Source organism: Haliotis rubra, unplaced genomic scaffold, assembly GCF_003918875.1.
Source record: "Haliotis rubra isolate DU_JTF1 unplaced genomic scaffold, ASM391887v1 Scf563, whole genome shotgun sequence".
NCBI classification, from domain to species: Eukaryota; Metazoa; Mollusca; class Gastropoda; order Lepetellida; family Haliotidae; genus Haliotis; species Haliotis rubra.
Window position 1 is genome coordinate 393,035 of NW_025767261.1, and position 20,128 is coordinate 413,162.

Sequence of the window (20,128 nt, forward strand, 5' to 3'; positions counted from 1 at the left end):
CGGCTAAACCAGATCGTAGGATGTGCAACTTTAATTACAGGGACTATGTCCGGGGATTTATCTAAGATTCCCAACTAAGTGTCTTAGGTTGGCCACCACCCCAAAGCAAGAGGAAACTTAGATATAGGACAGCGGACACGATTGTCTCGGTAAAAAATAAATATGTATGGGGGTGCAAATTGGAGAAATGTGTGTGTGTGTGTGTGTGTGTGTGTGTGTGTGTGTGTGTGTGTGTGTGTGTGTGTGTGTGTGTGTGTGTGTGTGTGTGTGTGTGTGTTGTTCAGAATCTGTCTTTTCTTATTTTTCAGAGTTGTTCATAAGAATCCTCCCAGAAGTTCATGGAACTGATGAGCATGTGAATGGACATGTATATACACTCTTGAGCAACGTACGTACATAACAATAAACAATGGATGTTGATAAATAAGAACAGTTAATACATAACAATAAGTCAACCTCGTCTCCACCACATTCTGTAACATCACTTCCTTGATAACAGCGTCAGAACTACCCCGACTATCGCTCCTTCTTGTGACAAGGAGTGGTTCATCCTTATATCTTATTCCTATTTATAGAACATTGTATCTTAATATTCCACTTAATACAATCGTGTAAAACGGTCCAATGTTAATATTTGAATATAAGTCACCTCTTCCAAGCCATCGCATCTCTGTAATTCAACCAATATAATTTGGGAAATTTACCATTTCTATAATGGCATTTTTACTGATAGTTGCTTTCAACCTGGGGAAGAATATTTACCGACTTAGGTCTCTGATTGGATGACTGGAGAAGGAAAAGGAGAATTTGAAATTATCCATACCGTTTTTTATTTGTTGTGAATTTGTGCGGAAACAAATTAACGAATATGAAACGAATAGCAAAAATATCCATCAGTTATTGTGCATTGCGCCATTTCGTTTTCTTTTTCAAAGTTTTATTCGCTGCTCCCTCTACGTTTTAGGGTTAGGCACCCTTTACGATCCTTAGGGTTAGGGTTGAAACCCAGCAGCGTTAATTAATCTAAAAAGTGCGCCAGTCCAGTGCAGTTCTCCCAATATAACATCGCGAACTTAAAACTAAGATATTTTCAATTGAAACTGAAATATGATCTAAATTCAACTGCATTATTTATCCTCTTGCCCAGCCATTTCCGCAATGTTAAAGCCCTAAATGAAACAAGTCTAGATTTCCACAGGTTCAGTTCTGAATCTCCCTTTCCACTGGGTCTCCTTTTTAATTTTTAAAGGAATTGTTTGTTTCTATCAGAATTATTTATATTCAGAGATTAAGTATTAGTCAAGCTGACATGTTTCAACCAAGTCAGCGAATCAGACCACCGATATCATCCAAGCATGGATTGCTGAAGACCATTCTAATCAGCCGAGTATCAACCCAACTCATAAATAGCATTTAAACTTTTTACAACAAACAACTGTAGCTTGAAGATTCATGATATTCTAATTCTAGGTATCTGTATTCATTTCATGAAAGAGGCTCGCTGTTGTGATATTGTGTTCGGAAACAGTCGTAGGGTATTACTATAATTGTATCACGTGTGTTTGTGTACATCCGTCATCTGATCGGAGAGGAGGAACTGATAGTAGGTGTGAGTAGATGAGTGTAGACAGTGTCTTCTTCGAGAGAAGAATTGCTATCTGGACTTTGAATACTCATTAGATCGAACCATTACAACATGTAAGTAATGAATTCAAGCCTGGAGAATCTTAGGAATGTAACTGTGGCCCATCTTTGATCGTTCCTTGGATACAAGCGCGTGCCTGTTGTTGTTTTTAGCAGAGTATGACGAATTGTCATTCTTTTTCAGCTGACATTGATGACACTGATGCGTACGTGTCATAATAATTGGGGCAAATTTTATTAATCAAACTTGAACAAAACACTTCCTTATTAACGTCAGAGTTCGTCTTCTGCTGATTTCTTTTTCAGAACTGTTCAAGGCTTCTATATTTAGGATGGACTTGAGTTTCGTTTTGTGTTTTTAATGGCGACAGCAGCCGAAAGTGTGCTATATTTTACACACTGTCTCACATTCCTGTTTGAGAAGTGCACAAATAAACATGATGGAGCAAATCATGTCTGTGGACGGTTGGTAGCTTCTGGGGTCACCCACCCTGATATTGCTGTACTGAGTGTAGGACAATAGTCGCTCACTACTGGCTATTTGTGATTACAAATTACAAATGAAACCTGGTCATTGCATGAAGAAAAATGAGCAGGGACTTGGGAAACACTGATAAAAAACAACAACAACAATGACTATAGTTTGGCATGAAATGCATGTGGACCCGTTTTTTTTATAAATATCTCTTCATCCAATGACCCAATCGATCTCAAACTGTGCAAGTGGATGTTTTGTCAGACAACCTAATCACATTGTAAATCACCGATTTTATGCATTTGTATTAAAGAATCTGTCTATGTAACTGTCAACAAAATCAACAGCAGAACGCAGAAGGCTTGCAGAGGGAGGGAGCCAATGACCTGTAACAGCGGTAGTGTTGGATCATAAAGGTAAATGCACGTGCAGTTCATGATAGTTACCTGTGCACTGCACAGTGATAGACCGTTTGGATCATTCACATTGACTACTTCTAGCTGTCATCATGAAAGCTTATTCAGATGATGCTAAGCGTTTAATTAGCAATGTGTTTAATTTTTTTTAAAAGAGAGCAAAGCGTAGCAAACCGATTTATAAGGTGTCGGATTACATGAAACGTACAACTTTTGCTCTTGGCATGAAAAGAACATCGTGCTAACAATTGTGAAAAATAAACCAACAACCAATAAACAAAACCTTGTACAAAAGGTAGGCATCAAAGTTAGATTCTTTTGACATCAGGGTCATCAGCATAGCTGACCTACATTGACGATCGTTGACCTTTATGACCCAACACTACCGCTGTTACAGGTCAATGGCTCCCTCCCTCTGCAAGCCTTCTGCGTTCTGCTGTTTATTTTGTTGACAGTTACATAGACAGATTCTTTAATACAAATGCATAAAATCAGTGATTTACAATGTGATTAGGTTGTCTGACAAAACATCCACTTGCACAGTTTGAGATCGATTGGGTCATTGGATGAAGAGATATTTACAAAAAAACGGGTCCACATGCATTTCATGCCAAACTATAGGTGTTGCCACATGCTGATCACATATAAATGGAATGTGAATAATTCTCTTCAGTATTACAGTCAATGAAAGAAAAACAAATGCAAGTATCATAATAGCAACTGATAAATGTATAGTATTTGTCCTTCACCTTGTAAACACCACAGGGGCGTGTCACGCTTAGAAACAGCATTAGAAAGACATATAGGTGTATAGACCCTACCCTAGTACTATATAAAAGGAAAGGGATGTAACGACGGAACCACCCCGCCCTCAATCAAAGTTAGATTTCACCACGTCACAAACCTTTTTAAGGCCCCTTAACGTTTATTAATTAGTTTATTAATTCCAGCGAAAACTCACCTATTGACAGCACCTATGTAGGGCTAGATTCGTCGGCAGATTGGCGGCATTCCACGGGTCTAAAAACTTATTGCAACATCTACAAATCATTTCCTCGACAGTAGGCAGACATTTTCTCCCAAACCATCGGCAATCATACTCACTTGTCGGCTATAGATGGCCTTGACATTAAGTGACCTGAGCAGTAAATTTGTAAGAATAATTTTAGAGGTTAAATATTTATAAATATAATTTCCTGAAAAGGAATCAATATCGAATGCATTTTTACAACCTCTAAAACTTTTCTTAACAATTTGCTGTTCCGTACATCATCCAAAATAAAGGATTATTGCAAAGTTCATATTTCGAGCCCATTAGCAAACAGTCACAATCTTACAGTATGTTATATTTTCCACCAATCGGATGGCCCAATTTCGTTTCTGCGGATCTGCTCAGATCACTTGAATGTCAAGGCCATCTATGGCCGACAAGTGAGTATGATTGCCGATGGTTTGGGAGAAAATGTCTGCCTACTGTCGAGGAAATGATTTCTAGATGTTGCAATAAGTTTTTAGACCCGTGGAATGCCGCTGCTGATCGAATCTAGCCCTACATAGGTGCTGTCAACGTGGCTGGAATTAATAAACGAATTTAAAAGATGAGTTTTCGCTGTCTTGGGTGATCCATGATTTTGGCTTGGAATTGTGGAGGTAGCTGTTTTCGGTGAGTCGTGGCGTATAACTTTTGAAATAGTGATCCGATTGTGACCAGTTATAGCTCATTTTGTAGGGAAATCATCTCGCTTTTGATCCGTAGGCCTTAAAAAAGGTTTACGTGGTGAAATCTAACTTTGATTGAGGAGGGGGTGGTTCAGTCGTTACATCCCTTTCCTTTTATATAGTACTAGGTTAGGGTCTATATACCTATATGTCTTTCTAACACTGTTTCTAAGCGTGACACGCCCCTGTGGTAAACACAGTGTCAGTTCATGTACATCAACTGAAGCTCAAAGATCAATGATGGTATAGAAGTGTTTTACGTATCTTATAATCAGGGGAATGATGTAGAAGAATGCCCTATGATTACACAATGAATTAGTGTTATGTGTGGCAACCTTGCACATCAAGGCATATCAGATATGTGAGTGTCCATATGATCCATATCACTCTGCCTACAATGAGCAGTTTTGTGTATAAGTCACCTGTGTTCCACAAGGACCAGCCATCAGGAGGTTATTTAGTATCAACACATTTATTTTGTCTCAGCCTCTGTGTCACAGGACCAGTCTCATCCACCATTTAGCAGGTGCTCCATTTGCAGGTGCCCCATATTGAGTTTCATTAAATTTGATTTGTCTCACCTTCTTTGTGTGGCAGGACCAGCTTCACCCACCATTTTACAGGTGCCCCATATTGAGTTTCATTAACTTGGATTTGTTTCACCCTCTTTGGGTCTCATCCACCAATTACCAGGTGCCCAGTGCTGAGCATCATGATCAATAATTTTGTCTCACCCTCAGTGTGCATCAGGACCAGTCTCACCCATCATTGAGCAGGTGCCCCATTTGTCAAGTGTGCTATATTGAGTATCATGTCTCATCCTGTTGTGCCGCAGGATTAGTTAAATCAATAAATGCAAGTGGTGACATGGATTAGTCCAGACCATACCCCATTTGTCTAACAGCTGATGAGAAAGTAAGACTTATTGTATTTCAACATCAAGGTAGTTTCTATGCATACATCCGGTTTACCTTTAGAACCCTTTACTAGACTCAACACAGTTTCGTAAGTCAGTTTCCAAAAGTGTCTGTAGCCCCTGCATCAGTGTGTGTTTGTGTCTAACAAGGTTATTCTCCATCTCCAGGTAACACTACAGCAGGAGAGTGCTGTTCATTGTGGTTCTACACAAAGTCAGACTGTCAATCATTTTCCTGTAGTGTCTTAATGATATGTCGCCAGTGAACACCTAACTGTCTTGTTGTTGCTGTAGAGGTGATGATGCTGAGTCCACCCAGAGTGATCCTCTCTGTAGAGGTGATGATGCTGAGTCCACCCGGAGTGAACCTCTCTGTAGAGGTGATGATGCTGAGTCCACCCGGAGTGAACCTCTCTGTAGAGGTGATGATGCTGAGTCCACCCGGAGTGAACCTCTCTGTAGAGGTGATGATGCTGAGTCTACCTGGAGTGAACCTCTCTGTACAGGTGATGATGCTGAGTCCACCCGGAGTGAACCTCTCTGTAGAGGTGATGATGCTGAGTCCACCCGGAGTGAACCTCTCTGTAGAGGTGATGATGCTGAGTCCACCCGGAGTGAACCTCTCTGTAGAGGTGATGATGCTGAGTCCACCCGGAGTGAACCTCTCTGTAGAGGTGATGATGCTGAGTCCACCCGGAGTGAACCTCTGTAGAGGTGATGATGCTGAGTCCACCCGAGTGAACCTCTCTGTAGAGGTGATGATGCTGAGTCCACCGAGAGTGAACCTCTCTGTAGAGGTGATGATGCTGAGTCCACCTGGGTGAACCTCTCTGTAGGGTGATGATGCTGAGTCCACCCGAGTGAACCTCTCTGTAGAGGTGATGATGCTGAGTCCACCCGAGTGAACCTCTCTGTAGAGGTGATGATGCTGAGTCCACCCGGAGTGAACCTCTCTGTAGAGGTGATGATGCTGAGTCCACCTGGAGTGAACCTCTCTGTAGAGGTGATGATGCTGAGTCCACCCAGAGTGAACCTCTCTGTAGAGGTGATGATGCTGAGTCCACCCAGAGTGAACCTCTCTGTAGAGGTGATGATGCTGAGTCCACCCGGAGTGAACCTCTCTGTAGAGGTGATGATGCTGAGTCCACCCGGAGTGAACCTCTCTGTAGAGGTGATGATGCTGAGTCCACCGAGTGGAGTGAACCTCTGTAGAGGTGATGATGCTGAGTCCACCCGAGTGAACCTCTCTGTAGAGGTGATGATGCTGAGTCCACCTGGAGTGAACCTCTGTAGAGGTGATGATGCTGAGTCCACCGGAGTGAACCTCTCTGTAGAGGTGATGATGCTGGGAGTCTACCTGGAGTGAACCACTCTGTAGAGGTGATGATGCTGAGTCCACCGGAGTGAACCTCTCTGTAGAGGTGATGATGCTGAGTCCACCAGAGTGAACCTCTCTGTAGAGGTGATGATGCTGAGTCCACCGGAGTGAAACCTCTGTAGAGGTGATGATGCTGAGTCTACCCGGAGTGAACCTCTCTGTAGAGGTGATGATGCTGAGTCCACCCGGAGTGAACCTCTCTGTAGAGGTGATGATGCTGAGTCCACCCGGAGTGAACCACTCTGTAGAGGTGATGATGCTGAGTCCACCCGGAGTGAACCTCTCTGTAGAGGTGATGATGCTGAGTCCACCCGAGTGAACCCTCTGTAGAGGTGATGATGCTGAGTCCACCTGGGTGAACCTCTCTGTAGAGGTGATGATGCTGGAGTCCACCCAGAGGTGAACCTCTCTGTAGAGGTGATGATGCTGAGTCCACCTGGAGTGAACCACCTGTGAAGAGAGGTGATGATGCTGAGTCCACCGGGTGAACCTCTCTGTAGAGGTGATGATGCTGAGTCTACCTGGAGTGAACCTCTCTGTAGAGGTGATGTTGCTGAGTCCACCCGGAGTGAACCACTCTGTAGAGGTGATGATGCTGAGTCCACCCGGAGTGAACCTCTCTGTAGAGGTGATGATGCTGAGTCTACCCGGAGTGAACCTCTCTGTAGAGGTGATGATGCTGAGTCCACCCGGAGTGAACCACTCTGTAGAGGTGATGATGCTGAGTCCACCCGGAGTGAACCACTCTGTAGAGGTGATGATGCTGAGTCCACCCGGAGTGAACCTCTCTGTAGAGGTGATGTTGCTGAGTCCACCTGTAGGAGTGAACCACTCTGTAGAGGTGATGATGCTGGAGTCCACCGGAGTGAACCTCTCTGTAGAGGTGATGATGCTGAGTCCACCCGGAGTGAACCTCTCTGTAGAGGTGATGATGCTGAGTCCACCCAGAGTGAACCTCTCTGTAGAGGTGATGATGCTGAGTCCACCCGGAGTGAACCTCTCTGTAGAGGTGATGATGCTGAGTCCACCCGGAGTGAACCTCTCTGTAGAGGTGATGATGCTGAGTCCACCTGGAGTGAACCTCTCTGTAGAGGTGATGATGCTGAGTCCACCCGGAGTGAACCTCTCTGTAGAGGTGATGATGCTGAGTCTACCTGGAGTGAACCACTCTGTAGAGGTGATGATGCTGAGTCCACCCAGAGTGAACCTCTCTGTAGAGGTGATGATGCTGAGTCCACCCGGAGTGAACCTCTCTGTAGAGGTGATGATGCTGAGTCCACCCGGAGTGAACCTCTCTGTAGAGGTGATGATGCTGAGTCCACCCGGAGTGAACCTCTCTGTAGAGGTGATGATGCTGAGTCTACCCGGAGTGAACCACTCTGTAGAGGTGATGATGCTGAGTCCACCAGAGTGAACCTCTCTGTAGAGGTGATGATGCTGAGTCCACCCGGGTGAACCTCTCTGTAGAGGTGATGATGCTGAGTCCACCGAGGAGTGAACCACTCTGTAGAGGTGATGATGCTGAGTCCACCCGAGTGAACCTCTCTGTAGAGGTGATGATGCTGAGTCCACCGGAGTGAACCTCTCTGTACCGGGGTGAAGGTGATGATGCTGAGTCCACCCGGGTGAACCTCTCTGTAGAGGTGATGATGCTGAGTCCACCGGAGTGAACCTCTCTGTAGAGGTGATGATGCTGAGTCCACCCGGAGTGAACCTCTCTGTAGAGGTGATGATGCTGAGTCCACCCCGAGTGAACCTCTCTGTAGAGGTGATGATGCTGAGTCCACCCGGAGTGAACCTCTCTGTAGAGGTGATGATGCTGAGTCCACCTGGAGTGAACCTCTCTGTAGAGGTGATGATGCTGAGTCTACCTGGAGTGAACCTCTCTGTAGAGGTGATGATGCTGAGTCCACCAGAGTGAACCTCTGTAGAGGTGATGATGCTGAGTCCACCGAGTGACCTCTCTCTGTAGAGGTGATGATGAGTGGAGTGAACCTCTCTGTAGAGGTGATGATGCTGGAGTCCACCCGAGTGAACCTCTCTGTAGAGGTGATGATGCTGAGTCCACCAGAGTGAACCTCTCTGTAGAGGTGATGATGCTGAGTCCACCCGAGTGAACCTCTCTGTAGAGGTGATGATGCTGGAGTCCACCCGAGTGAACCTCTCTAGAGGTGATGATGCTGAGTCCACCCGGAGTGAACCTCTCTGTAGAGGTGATGATGCTGAGTCACCCGAGTGAACCTCTCTGTAGAGGTGATGATGCTGAGTCCACCTGGAGTGAACCTCTCTGTAGAGGTGATGATGCTGGAGTCCACCTGAGTGAACCTCTCTGTAGAGGTGATGATGCTGAGTCCACCTGGAGTGAACCTCTCTGTAGAGGTGATGATGCTGAGTCCACCCGGAGTGAACCTCTCTGTAGAGGTGATGATGCTGAGTCCACCCGGAGTGAACCCTCTGTAGAGGTGATGATGCTGAGTCCACCGGAGTGAAACCTCTGTAGAGGTGATGATGCTGAGTCCACCCGAGTGAACCTCTCTGTACACCTGGAGTGAACCTCTCTGTAGAGGTGATGATGCTGAGTCCACCCGGAGTGAACCTCTCTGTAGAGGTGATGATGCTGAGTCCACCCGGAGTGAACCTCTCTGTAGAGGTGATGATGCTGAGTCCACCCGGCGTGAACCTCTCTGTAGAGGTGATGATGCTGAGTCCACCCGGAGTGAACCACTCTGTAGAGGTGATGATGCTGAGTCCACCTGGAGTGAACCTCTCTGTAGAGGTGATGATGCTGAGTCCGGAGTGAACCCTCTGTAGAGGTGATGATGCTGAGTCCACCAGAGTGAACCTCTCTGTAGAGGTGATGATGCTGAGTCCACCCGGAGTGAACCTCTCTGTAGAGGTGATGATGCTGAGTCCACCCGGAGTGAACCACTCTGTAGAGGTGATGATGCTGAGTCCACCGGGTGAACCTCTCTGTAGAGGTGATGATGCTGAGTCCACCTGGAGTGAACCTCTCTGTAGAGGTGATGATGCTGAGTCCACCCGGGTGAACCTCTCTGTAGAGGTGATGATGCTGGAGTCCACCTGGAGTGAACCTCTCTGTAGAGGTGATGATGCTGAGTCCACTCTGTAGAGGTGGGAGTGAACCTCTCTGTGAGAGGTGATGCTGAGTCCACCCGAGTGAACCCTCTGTAGAGGTGATGATGCTGAGTCCACCTGGGTGAACCCTCTGTAGAGGTGATGATGCTGAGTCCACCCAGAGTGAACCTCTCTGTAGAGGTGATGATGCTGAGTCCACCCGAGAGTGAACCTCTCTGTAGAGGTGATGATGCTGAGTCCACCTGGAGTGAACCTCTCTGTAGAGGTGATGATGCTGAGTCCACCTGGAGTGAACCTCTCTGTAGAGGTGATGATGCTGAGTCCACCCGGAGTGAACCTCTCTGTAGAGGTGATGATGCTGAGTCCACCCGGAGTGAACCTCTCTGTAGAGGTGATGATGCTGAGTCCACCCGGAGTGAACCTCTCTGTAGAGGTGATGATGCTGAGTCCACCCGAGTGAACCTCTCTGTAGAGGTGATGATGCTGAGTCCACCTGGAGTGAACCTCTCTGTACAGAGGTGATGATGCTGAGTCCACCTGGAGTGAACCTCTCTGTAGAGGTGATGATGCTGAGTCCACCTGGAGTGAACCTCTCTGTAGAGGTGATGATGCTGAGTCCACCTGGAGTGAACCACTCTGTAGAGGTGATGATGCTAGAGGTGATGATGCTGAGGTCCACCGGAGTGAACCTCTCTGTAGAGGTGATGATGCTGAGTCCACCCGAGTGAACCTCTCTGTAGAGGTGATGATGCTGAGTCCACCGGAGTGAACCACTCTGTAGAGGTGATGATGCTGGAGTCCACCGGAGTGAACCTCTGTAGAGGTGATGATGCTGAGTCCACCGGAGTGAACCTCTCTGTAGAGGTGATGATGCTGAGTCCACCCGAGTGAACCACTCTGTAGAGGTGATGATGCTGGAGTCCACCTGGGTGAACCTCTCTGTAGAGGTGATGATGCTGAGTCCACCGGAGTGAACCTCTCTGTAGAGGTGATGATGCTGAGTCCACCCGAGTGAACCTCTCTGTAGAGGTGATGATGCTGAGTCCACCCGGAGTGAACCTCTCTGTAGAGGTGATGATGCTGAGTCCACCTGGAGTGAACCTCTCTGTAGAGGTGATGATGCTGAGTCCACCCGGAGTGAACCTCTCTGTAGAGGTGATGATGCTGAGTCCACCCGGAGTGAACCTCTCTGTAGAGGTGATGATGCTGAGTCCACCTGGAGTGAACCTCTCTGTAGAGGTGATGATGCTGAGTCCACCTGGAGTGAACCTCTCTGTAGAGGTGATGATGCTGAGTCCACCTGGAGTGAACCTCTCTGTAGAGGTGATGATGCTGAGTCCACCCGGAGTGAACCTCTCTGTAGAGGTGATGATGCTGAGTCTACCTGGAGTGAACCCTCTGTAGAGGTGATGATGCTGAGTCCACTCTGGAGTGAACCTCTGTAGAGGTGATGATGCTGAGTCCACCCGAGTGAACCTCTCTGTAGAGGTGATGATGCTGAGTCCACCCGAGTGAACCACTCTGTAGAGGTGATGATGCTGAGTCCACCTGGAGTGAACCTCTCTGTAGAGGTGATGATGCTGAGTCCACCTGGGTGAACCTCTCTGTAGAGGTGATGATGCTGAGTCCTCTGTGGGTGAATGCTGAGTCTACTGGAGTCTCTGTAGAGGTGATGATGCTGAGTCTACCTGGAGTGAACCTCTCTGTAGAGGTGATGATGCTGAGTCCACCTGGAGTGAACCCTCTGTAGAGGTGATGATGCTGAGTCCACCGGAGTGAACCCTCTGTAGAGGTGATGATGCTGAGTCCACCTGAGTGAACCTCTCTGTAGAGGTGATGATGCTGAGTCACACCTGGAGTGAACCTCTCTGTAGAGGTGATGATGCTGAGTCCACCGGAGTGAACCTCTCTGTAGAGGTGATGATGCTGAGTCCACCCGGAGTGAACCTCTCTGTAGAGGTGATGATGCTGAGTCCACCCGGAGTGAACCACTCTGTAGAGGTGATGATGCTGAGTCCACCCGGAGTGAACCACTCTGTAGAGGTGATGATGCTGAGTCCACCTGGAGTGAACCACTCTGTAGAGGTGATGATGCTGAGTCCACCCGGAGTGAACCTCTCTGTAGAGGTGATGATGCTGAGTCCACCCGGAGTGAACCACTCTGTAGAGGTGATGATGCTGAGTCCACCCGGAGTGAACCTCTCTGTAGAGGTGATGATGCTGAGTCCACCCGGAGTGAACCTCTCTGTAGAGGTGATGATGCTGAGTCCACCGAGTGAACCCTCTGTAGAGGTGATGATGCTGAGTCCACCTCTGTAGAGTGAACCCCTCTGTAGAGGTGATGATGCTGAGTCCACCCGGAGTGAACCACTCTGTAGAGGTGATGATGCTGAGTCCACCCGAGTGAACCCTCTGTAGAGGTGATGATGCTGAGTCCACCCGGGAGGAACCTCTGTAGAGGTGATGATGCTGAGTCCACCTGGAGTGAACCTCTCTGTAGAGGTGATGATGCTGAGTCCACCCGAGTGAACCTCTCTGTAGAGGTGATGATGCTGAGTCCACCCGAGTGAACCTCTCTGTAGAGGTGATGATGCTGAGTCCACCCCGAGTGAACCTCTGTAGAGGTGATGATGCTGAGTCCACCGAGTGAACCTCTGTAGAGGTGATGATGCTGAGTCCACCGGAGTGAACCCTCTCTGTAGAGGTGATGATGCTGAGTCCACCCGGAGTGAACCACTCTGTAGAGGTGATGATGCTGAGTCCACCTGGAGTGAACCACCTCTGTAGAGGTGATGATGCTGAGTCCACCTGAGAGTGAACCTCTGTAGAGGTGATGATGCTGAGTCCACCCCGGAGTGAACCACTCTGTAGTAGAGGTGATGATGCTGAGTCCACCCGAGTGAACCTCTCTGTAGAGGTGATGATGCTGAGTCCACCGAGTGAACCTCTCTGTAGAGGTGATGATGCTGAGTCCACTCGGAGTGAACCTCTCTGTAGAGGTGATGATGCTGAGTCCACCTCGAGTGAACCTCTCTGTAGAGGTGATGATGCTGAGTCCACCGGAGTGAACCTCTGTAGAGGTGATGATGCTGAGTCCACCCGGAGTGAACCTCTCTGTAGAGGTGATGATGCTGAGTCCACCCGGAGTGAACCTCTCTGTAGAGGTGATGATGCTGAGTCCACCCGGAGTGAACCACTCTGTAGAGGTGATGATGCTGAGTCCACCCGGAGTGAACCTCTCTGTAGAGGTGATGATGCTGAGTCCACCCGGAGTGAACCTCTCTGTAGAGGTGATGATGCTGAGTCCACCCGGAGTGAACCTCTCTGTAGAGGTGATGATGCTGAGTCCACCCGGAGTGAACCTCTCTGTAGAGGTGATGATGCTGAGTCCACCCGGAGTGAACCTCTCTGTAGAGGTGATGATGCTGAGTCCACCCGGAGTGAACCTCTCTGTAGAGGTGATGATGCTGAGTCCACCCGGAGTGAACCTCTCTGTAGAGGTGATGATGCTGAGTCCACCCGGAGTGAACCTCTCTGTAGAGGTGATGATGCTGAGTCCACCCGGAGTGAACCTCTCTGTAGAGGTGATGATGCTGAGTCCACCCGGAGTGAACCTCTCTGTAGAGGTGATGATGCTGGAGTCCACCCGGAGTGAACCTCTCTGTAGAGGTGATGATGCTGAGTCTACCCGGAGTGAACCTCTCTGTAACACAGTCAACTTTCTGTTAACCGACAGTCATTGTGACAAATACAAATATCTCTGATGACACATGAATGATTAAATAAAATCTTGTAAATTTAGTAGACTCAGTATCACTAGAAGCTGAGTTGAGAAATAATATATTCTTTATTGTTTTCAAATTCAAATGGTTCATCGAACCCACCAAAATGATGCACCTACTTAACAGCACACAAAGTCAGCAATCCAACCCACTCAGCCACCAACGGTTTCACAAAAGTCTGACTACTCTGAGTGCACTTTTAAAGTTCATACAGCATTCATCATACAAAGCAGAAGAATTGTTTTTCATGTTTTTGCTTTGAAGTAAAATATTAGTTACCATGGTTACGTTGTGAGCCAGTGGGCTACTCCTGTCAAGCCTGGGCACTGTGGCTGTGTTTTCCATGTTTGTCAAGTTGGAAGATTGTATTAAAATCAAGATAAACCAAACCTGTTACAAAAGGATTGGGGGGGCAGTAGGGTAGTCAGTGGTTAAAGCATTCACTCATGACACCGAAGGCCTGGGTTTGTTTCCACACATCAGTACATTGTGTGAAGCTCATTTCTGATATCCCCCACCCTGATATTGCTGGAATATTGCTAAAAGCGGGTGTAAAATCCAACTCACTCACTCACAAAAGAATTTTGACACATTTTAGAATGCGTAACCTACAGTTAAGTACTTTGTGACTTTTGAAGAGGTCTTTCTCACTAATGTTCTGATTGTTTTGTTGTTTCTGTGATGCAGGACAGAGCGAGGTCATGGAGGTCGGACGGACCATCTGGATCACTTGCAGAACGATGTGAGCGAGGTGACCTCACTCCTCCGACAGAATGTAGAAGGTGTGTCCTACAGAGGAGACAAGATAGATGACCTCATTTTAGAAAGGTCAGTAACCTACAGTTACAAGCATATGAAAGGTGATTTCTCACCACATATTAGGACAAGTGTGAATACAGGTAGATATTATTGATATATACCCTACAGTTAAGTGACTACTGTAGATTTTGTAGAGGTATATATCATGAGATCAAGTGAACCTACAGATATTATCATATATATCATGAGGTCAAGTGAATACAGGCATATATTATTGATATATATCATGAGGTCAAGTGAATACACCACATATTATTGATATATATCATGAATCAAGTGAATACAGGTAGATATTATTGATATACTTCATGAGGTCTTTCTCACAATGTTCTGATTGTTTTATTCATGAGGTTTCTGTGATATCAGGACAGGTAGAGATCATATTGATATATATCATGGGTCAAGTGAATACAGGTAGATGATTATTGATATATCATGAGGTCAAGTGAATCCGAGGAGACAAGATATTATGACCTCCAGGAAAGGTCAGGTGGGTACAGCATATAAAGTTGATGTATATCATGAGGTCAAGTGAATACAGGTAGATATTATTGATATATACCATGAGGTCAAGTGAATACAAGGTAGATATTATTGATATATATCATGAGGTCAAGTGAATACAGGTAGATATTATTGATATATATCATGAGGTCAAGTGAATACAGGTAGATATTATTGATATATATCATGAGGTCAAGTGAATACAGGTAGATATTATTGATATATATCATGAGGTCAAGTGAATACAGGTAGATATTATTGATATATACCATGAGGTCAAGTGAATACAGGTAGATATTATTGATATATATATACCATGAGGTCAAGTGAATACAGGTAGATATTATTGATATATATCATGAGGTCAAGTGAATACAGGCATATATTATTGATATATATTGATATATATCATGAGGTCAAGTGAATACAGGTAGATATTATTGATATATACCATGAGGTCAAGTGAATACAGGTAGATATTATTGATATATATCATGAGGTCAAGTGAATACAGGTAGATATTATTGATATATATCATGAGGTCAAGTGAATACAGGCATATATTATTAGATATATGATATTGATATATACAGGTAGATATCATGAGGTCATGAATACAGGTAGATATTATTGATATGTATCATGAGGTCAAGTGAATACAGGTAGATATTATTGATATATATCATGAGGTCAAGTGAATACAGATAGATAGTATTGATATATATCATGAGGTCAAGTGAATACAGGTAGATATTATTGATATGTACCATGAGGTCAAGTGAATACATAGTATTTTTTATATATCATATCATGAATTGATATATATTGATATATATCATGAGGTCAAGTGAATACAGGCATATATTATTGATATATATCATGAGGTCAAGTGAATACAGGCATATATTATTGATATATATCATGAGGTCAAGTGAATACAGGCATATATTATTGATATATACCATGAGGTCAAGTGAATACAGGTAGATATAGGTAATATATACCTTGAGGTCAGATTAATACTTCAGATATAGGTGATGTATACCTTGAGATCAAGTGAATACCAACAGATATTGTTGATATACAGTGAGACCCCGGACTGAAAATCTTGATATCTGGATTTCTGTCATCCAGGCTTAGGTGTTGAAACGGTAGCGAGCATACACTTCTGGGTTGAAATCACTTCCAAAACAGCATGGTCGTTTTGATTTGCCAATTACAATTCACTCAGTGTCGGATAGGCCTACTAATCACCACCAATACCCTGCTGGTCGGTCATTAATCCGGATTAGCACTTCACATGGTCAGCCTTAGATCAAAGCTTCGTGCGGATAAGTGAGTCAATTTTGTGTTGATTTAGACGGTTGGTTTGTAAAATTAACCGTCCGGGAACGGAAACCACATATCCATTATAGACAGTCACTTTATAACATAAGAGATTGTTTTTTTATGAAAATTGACCAGAAGGCGAGGTTTCCAGATATTTGGGGTCCGGGTATCCGGGGTCTCACTGTATATGTAATATATGTAATATTTACCTTGACGTCAAGCAATTTACCTTGACGTCAAGCAAATGCAGGCAGATATAGGTGATATCTACACAATGAGGTCAAACAATACAGGCAGTTATAGGTGCAGATATAGGTGATAGATCTTGTGAAGTGAATAATGTGAATACAGGCAGATATAAGATATATATACCATGAGGTGAGTTGAATACAGGCAGATATATGGTGATATATACCATTAGGTGGAAGTGAATACAGGCAGATATAGGTGATATATACCATGGTCACAGGTGAAGATTAATACAGGCAGATATTTTATTTATTCATTTGATATATCAATCATCTCATGAGGTGAAGTGAATCACAAAGGCTTCATATACAGATATCAGAGGTGAACATATACTGATGTGATCTCCAGGTACTGTGAATGCAGGCAGATGTTGATATATACCATGACATCAAGTGAATACAGGCAGATGATCAGTTGATACTGATTTGCGAATAATGACATCTAAACTGTCAAGTGAATACAGGCAGTTTACAGTATACCATGAGGTGAAGTGAATACAGGCAGATATGAATACAGGCAGATATAGGTGATATATACCATGGCGTTGCAGATGATATACCAGGCAGATGTTGATATATACCATGACAGGTGAATACAGGCAGATGTTGTTGATATATACCATGACATCAAGTGAATACAGGCAGATGTTGCTGATATATACCATTATGTCAGGTGAATACAGGCAGATGTTGTTGATATATACCATGACGTCAGGTGAATGCAGGCAGATGTTGATATATACCATGACATCAAGTGAATACAGGCAGATGATTTTGATATATGACATCAAGTGAATACAGGCAGATGTTGTTGATATATACCATGACGTCAGGTGAATACAGGCAGATATTGTTGATATATACCATGACATAAGGTGAATACAGGCAGATGTTGATATATACCATGACGTCAGGTGAATAAAGGTAGACAGAGGTGAGCCTTATTAGGATATATTCCAGGAATCTGAATCTATAAATCTGGAGATAAAAAGCACTAAAGAAATAACCACCGCGACTGTTTTTGTGTTGACAGAGGATTTGGAATCAGGCTCCATCAATTTCAAGAAGACATCTGTTCGACTGAAGAAGAAAATGTGTTGGCAGAACTGTAAGATGAACTGTATTATTGCCATCGTTGCTGTCATCATCGTTTCGCCATCATCGTGATCATCATTGTTGGTGAGTAACAGTTGTAGCCATGGACAACATGATTCACCATTGATTCAAATACAGTAGAATACTTTTATAACGAACACAGATATAACGAACTGACGGCTATAGCGAACTGTTTCAAAAGTCCTGAATAAACCTTATATTATCATATAAAAAAGTGAATAGCAAACTATGAGATATAACGAACTAATTTCAGTGGTCCCTTTGAGTTCGTAATAAAGGTATTTTACTGTAGACACAGTTAGACAAGCATGGGGCTTTTAATAGATATATTCTCCATTTTTATGATAGTATACTTTGTGTGGTAAATCCTGTGTACGAGATAAAGTATGACCTGGCCAAATGATCACATGACATTGTGCCCTGATGTCATAGATTGTTGTGTGCCAAATATGGATACTCTGATGTACGACTTCATTTCCGCCAGTTCCTGGTTGTTTGTCCAGCAGGGGTGACCCTGTCATTGTAGATGCCTCTATTCACTCTGCGGAGTTGTGTCCCTTGGTAGTGACACCCTCTTGTGATTGCAAATCAAATAGCTGTGAGGTGCCCTAATTTTTATTTTTGCAAAGTGTGCTGGTGGGTTTCACCTGAGTAGTAAACATGCATCCTCCATTTTACAGGAATCTGAATCTATATAGCTAATACTCCATGATGTGACTGAAATATTGCTCATATATCTGATGCATGCAGGGCCTTGTGTCTAAAGCATTCACTGTTCACCTAGAACGCCCAGATTCAATTCCCCACATAAAATATGGGAAGATCGTTTCTGGTGTCCCCCATCCTGATATTGCATAAATTGTGTAAGTTAGAGTTACCCCATTGGCACACGAGAGGTTCGTCTAGTTACAACACGGTTTGTCCTGGCTTTAGATTGACAGACGTAGGGCATGAGGGCATAGCCCGAGATGCCACTACGCCTGTCAATCAAAAGCAAGGACAAATCGTGTTGTAACTAGACGAACCTCAAGTTGTGGGTGGGGTAACAGACGTGTACCATGAGATTTTGGCGGTGTGTAAAACAAAGTGGCACCATATGACGTCATGAATATCACGTCATACGCGCCATCTTAGGTCGTTTCAAGTTCTCAAAAATTAATTCTCAACCATGGAGGACATGGCAACAACTTTCATACCCAGCAGTGATAGCGTGAATGAGTGGAATGATGGAATTGATGATATTACACTTTCCCAAGTTGGTGAGGCGATGGAGTTGAAATCATGTTCATTTTTTCCTAAATAAATTTGTCAACATTGTACTTGTTTTTATGTTCTACAATGTATCTCAACTTCCTTCTGGCGAAACCTGTTTACGATAATGTCATAGTTTCGGCACACGAAAGGGGCGGAGCAAGCATTATCCAGTGAGAATCAGTAGGGCGAAACCATGTAGTAACTAGCAGGTTACAACATGGGCAACATCAAAGAGACCGCCACAAAGCCATGGTACAGTTGTTTGATTGGCGTTCTAGAAGCTGGTGAGTAAATAGGAAAGCATACAACTTCATGGAAAACATCTACTTGCATAGAGCGGCGTTTTGAAGTAGACATATGACGATGTGAGGATCTACATCGAAACATTGCTCTATGCAATAAAAGTTATCCTTAAAGTTGTATGCTTCGGTATGAAGTGGTGTGAAACCAAAGTCACTATAACTATGCAATGTTGTCGCCAACTCATCAGCTGTTGTTTCTTACAGTTGAAGTAAAGCCCGGAAGTTCTGGAGGGGGAGGTAGTCACAACAGCACACTTAGCCTGGAAGACTGACCTCATGTGGAGGGAGGTTTATGGAAGAGCTGAGACACAACAGCTATAGTCTGTTTGCAATGAAAACGTACTGATGAATTTCACTTTAAACAAAAAAGTTAATCAAATAAAGTAAAATTAAGATTGCAAATCCTCATAATTTTACCTTGACAACTGAACATGTAAATCTCAGAAATTTATTCAACTTATGATAAAAGTTGTTTTACAAAAGATCATAGTTTCAAATCGCTATTATTGGTTTGTATTACAAGGGGGTTCGCGCAGTAATTGGAACAGTGAAACAAATGCCCGTGCGGTGCGTGATGAGCGTTAACTTAGACTACCGTAGAAACCAACCCTTCTTGTTCTCTGGGTTTCATTTAATGTGCATACCCCCTTGTAATACGATCCAATAATAGCGATTTGAAACTATGATCATTTGTTAAACAACTTTTATCCTAAGTTGACTAAAAGTCTGAGATTTTAAATGTTCAATTTGAAAGGTAAAATTATGAGGATTCGAAATCTTAATTTCACTTTATTTGATTTACTTTTTTGTTTAAAGTTAAATTCATCGGTACGTTTTCAAATCAAACAGACTATAGATGCCCGACAGGGCCGTTGCATTTCTTTTTCATGTTTGTCTCATGTTTTCTCACTTGTATTAATGGACGAATGGCTGTTGTTTGATGTTTTATGAACAATGATACTTACATGTATATTTCAACGGTGACACAGAGTAAGATATTGTGAATGAATGCTGTGAACTGTCTTGTACAAGTAAGACGGACCGATCACCTTGGACACATCGCTTCTGTATGGTTGTCATGTCATTGTTTGGGTGTTGAGAGAATTACAGATTTCATGATGATGATTAGA

At 44.1% G+C, this 20,128-nt stretch overlaps 1 protein-coding gene across 1 annotated transcript; it reads left to right on the top strand.

The window, feature by feature from the left end:
* The first annotated feature begins 1,571 nt into the window (after nt 1-1,571).
* LOC124254102 (vesicle-associated membrane protein 4-like) lies at nt 1,572-19,270 on the top strand. The gene is given in 6 exon segments (XM_046687975.1): nt 1,572-1,698; nt 14,114-14,235; nt 14,715-14,735; nt 17,360-17,478; nt 17,481-17,505; nt 19,203-19,270. Coding segments are annotated over 6 exon segments (357 nt in total). The 5' UTR covers nt 1,572-1,696.
* The last annotated feature ends 858 nt before the right edge of the window (nt 19,271-20,128 follow it).